This window comes from Crocuta crocuta, unplaced genomic scaffold (genome assembly GCF_008692635.1).
Source record: "Crocuta crocuta isolate KB4526 unplaced genomic scaffold, BGI_CrCroc_1.0 scaffold193, whole genome shotgun sequence".
NCBI lineage: Eukaryota > Metazoa > Chordata > Mammalia > Carnivora > Hyaenidae > Crocuta > Crocuta crocuta.
In genome coordinates this window covers 7,350,408-7,352,964 of record NW_027529624.1, presented here as the reverse complement: position 1 = coordinate 7,352,964, position 2,557 = coordinate 7,350,408, and the positions used below count along the sequence as shown (strand labels likewise).

Below are 2,557 nucleotides of genomic sequence, written 5' to 3'. Positions count from 1 at the left end.
GGGCGGGGGGGGGGGGGGGGGGGCTTCTTCCTCTAGGCATTTGAGCCCTCTGCATACCCTATAACTTTTGATGCCGCCCTCCACTACTGTGGGCATATCTGGATATTCCCCAAGACTCTGAGCTTATGAAGATAGGATCCACTTTANGGGAAGGGGGAGGAGGGCTGGGCAAGCCAGCAGAAGTGAAGCAGTCAAGAGCGATGAGGGCAGGCAAGGCAAGGAGAGCGGCTGGCACAAGCCAAGCATGCGCTGAAGAGAACAGGCAAGTGCTATCTGTCAGGGTCAGTGGACAGCTAAGGGGCAGTGGGGGCGGGGAGGGGAGCCGACATAGCCGATAGGAGGAAGAAGTTCCCAACAGAGAAGGCTTTCCAAAAGGAGTCAAGCCTCTCCAGGGGATGGGTGACAGAGGGAGCCCCGCTCTGGGTGGGGGGATAGGACACACCCCTAAGAATGGGGAATTTCAGAAACAAGTGGAGACCAGCCCTAGACCATTAAATACGAAAAACCCACAAGGTCACGCCGTGAGCAGCCCTGGGCCTCCTGGAGGCGGCTCTTTCTGAAGGTGAACCATCAGAATCCAGAAGCCTCTGACTTAGCTTCCCGCTTTCTGTCTGTCTCCCTCCCACCCAGGCCAGAGCCATGGCCCGCCTACCCCTCCGACCACCCCAAAGACAGAGCTGCAGTCGGGCAAGGCAGACCCCAAGCGGGATGGGCGCTCCATGGGGGAGGGCGGGAAGCCTCACATCGACTTCGGCAACGTGGACATCGGTGAGATCAGCCACGAGGTCATGTCCAACATGGAGACCTTTGATGTGGCTGAGTTGGACCAGTACCTGCCACCCAACGGGCACCCGGGCCATGTGGGCAGCTACTCGGCAGCTGGCTACGGGCTGGGCAGCGCCCTGGCTGTGGCCAGTGGACACTCCGCCTGGATCTCCAAGCCACCGGGCGTGGCTCTGCCCACGGTCTCACCGCCCGGTGTGGATGCCAAAGCCCAGGTGAAGACGGAGGCCGCGGGGCCCCAGGGCCCCCCACACTACACCGACCAGCCATCCACCTCGCAGATCGCCTACACCTCCCTCAGCCTGCCCCACTACGGCTCCGCCTTCCCCTCCATCTCCCGCCCCCAGTTTGACTACTCTGACCATCAGCCCTCGGGACCCTATTACGGCCATTCAAGCCAGGCCTCTGGCCTCTATTCGGCCTTTTCCTACATGGGGCCCTCGCAGCGGCCCCTCTACACGGCCATCTCTGACCCCAGCCCCTCAGGGCCCCAGTCCCACAGCCCCACACACTGGGAGCAGCCAGTATATACGACGCTGTCCCGGCCTTAAAGGGGGCCCCGTCATCACCACCCTGCCCGGCCCCTCTGGGTAGCATGTCCCGTCCCCCAGCCTTTGTGCCTGTTCCTCGCCCATCTCCGGCCCGGCGGTGGCTGTGGCGGAGGCTGCAGAGGCTGACAGCCAAGGGAAGGCTTTCTGTCTGGCTCACTGCCTTTGATGACCCCACCCCGTCCTATCCAGGCTCCAGCCCAGGGCAAAGCCCAGGGCCACTAGGCTGGGCAGAGGAGAAGGAGGTTGATTGTCGCCCCTAGACTGAACGACAAGGGGCTGCACCTTCCCCCCAGGAATGACCCTCATCCCAGGACCTGAGAAAGACCCACTCACCCTCCCCTGGGGGTGGGGGCGGCATCCGGGGTTGGACCGGAACCCGAGGGAATCCCATGCGCCCCTGTTCGTGCCCTGGTGGAGAATGAGGGGTCTGACATAACCCGTGCCACGTGTGCCACGTGCCTAAGATCGAAGCCAGCCACAGACCTGCATGGTGCCTGCAGTGGGCTACGTATGCCCTTGTGGGGGGGAGACTAAGGACAGCTTTGAAAACCTGGGAGGGGTGGGGTCTCCGAGGGAGGTCTCCTTAGCCCCTCCGCGCCCCCTCCACTTCCGGACACAGGGAGGAGTTGGTACAGAGGCCTCCAGATGCATCTGTGTGCCACCAACCTCGTTCTTTCTGACGGAGCAAAGAGGCCCCGGTCCTCCTGCGCTCCGGCCTCCCAGACCTTGAGGCACAGCCCAGGAGCGGAGGCCGGGCTCCAGGAAAGGGATCGGAGACAATTCACAGGGCCTTCCTCCCAGGCTCCCCGCCAACTCGCCCCTCACCAGGCCCTGCTGTCCCTGCTCCATCAGCCCCAACTCCTCCGGCTTCCCAGAGCCTTGCAGCCACGCAGGCCCCAACCCTCTGCTCCAGGAGGAGACGCGGGGGCCTGGCGCCCAGGCGGCCGGCAGCGGGCCGAAGCCACTAAACTGACATGTACATTCCGCCCTGGCCTTTTGCCCTTTGCCTCCCAGTGGTATCTGAATAAAGTATGTAGCTCTGTCTGCCCCTATCTTCCTGTTCTGCAGCCCCCACACTCCACATGTAACTCATTACTGCCCCCTCTTATTTATCTCAGTAGCTCCCTCTCCCCTCGCCCCCCCCTCCTCCTAGGTACTCCAGCCCCTATTAACTCTGCATTAAGCCTTCCACGTAATAAAAATTAAAGGTTCCGGTTACCTGA

General features: G+C 62.2%; 1 protein-coding gene across 1 annotated transcript in view; it reads left to right on the top strand.

The window, feature by feature from the left end:
- The window catches only part of SOX10 (SRY-box transcription factor 10), a 16,594-nt gene extending 14,037 nt beyond the window's left edge, over positions 1–2,557 (top strand). The window contains exon 5 of the mRNA XM_077761974.1: positions 631–2,557. Coding sequence (XP_077618100.1) covers positions 631–1,334 — 704 coding nt within the window. The 3' untranslated portion in view covers positions 1,335–2,557. The remainder of the gene's footprint in view (positions 1–630) is intronic.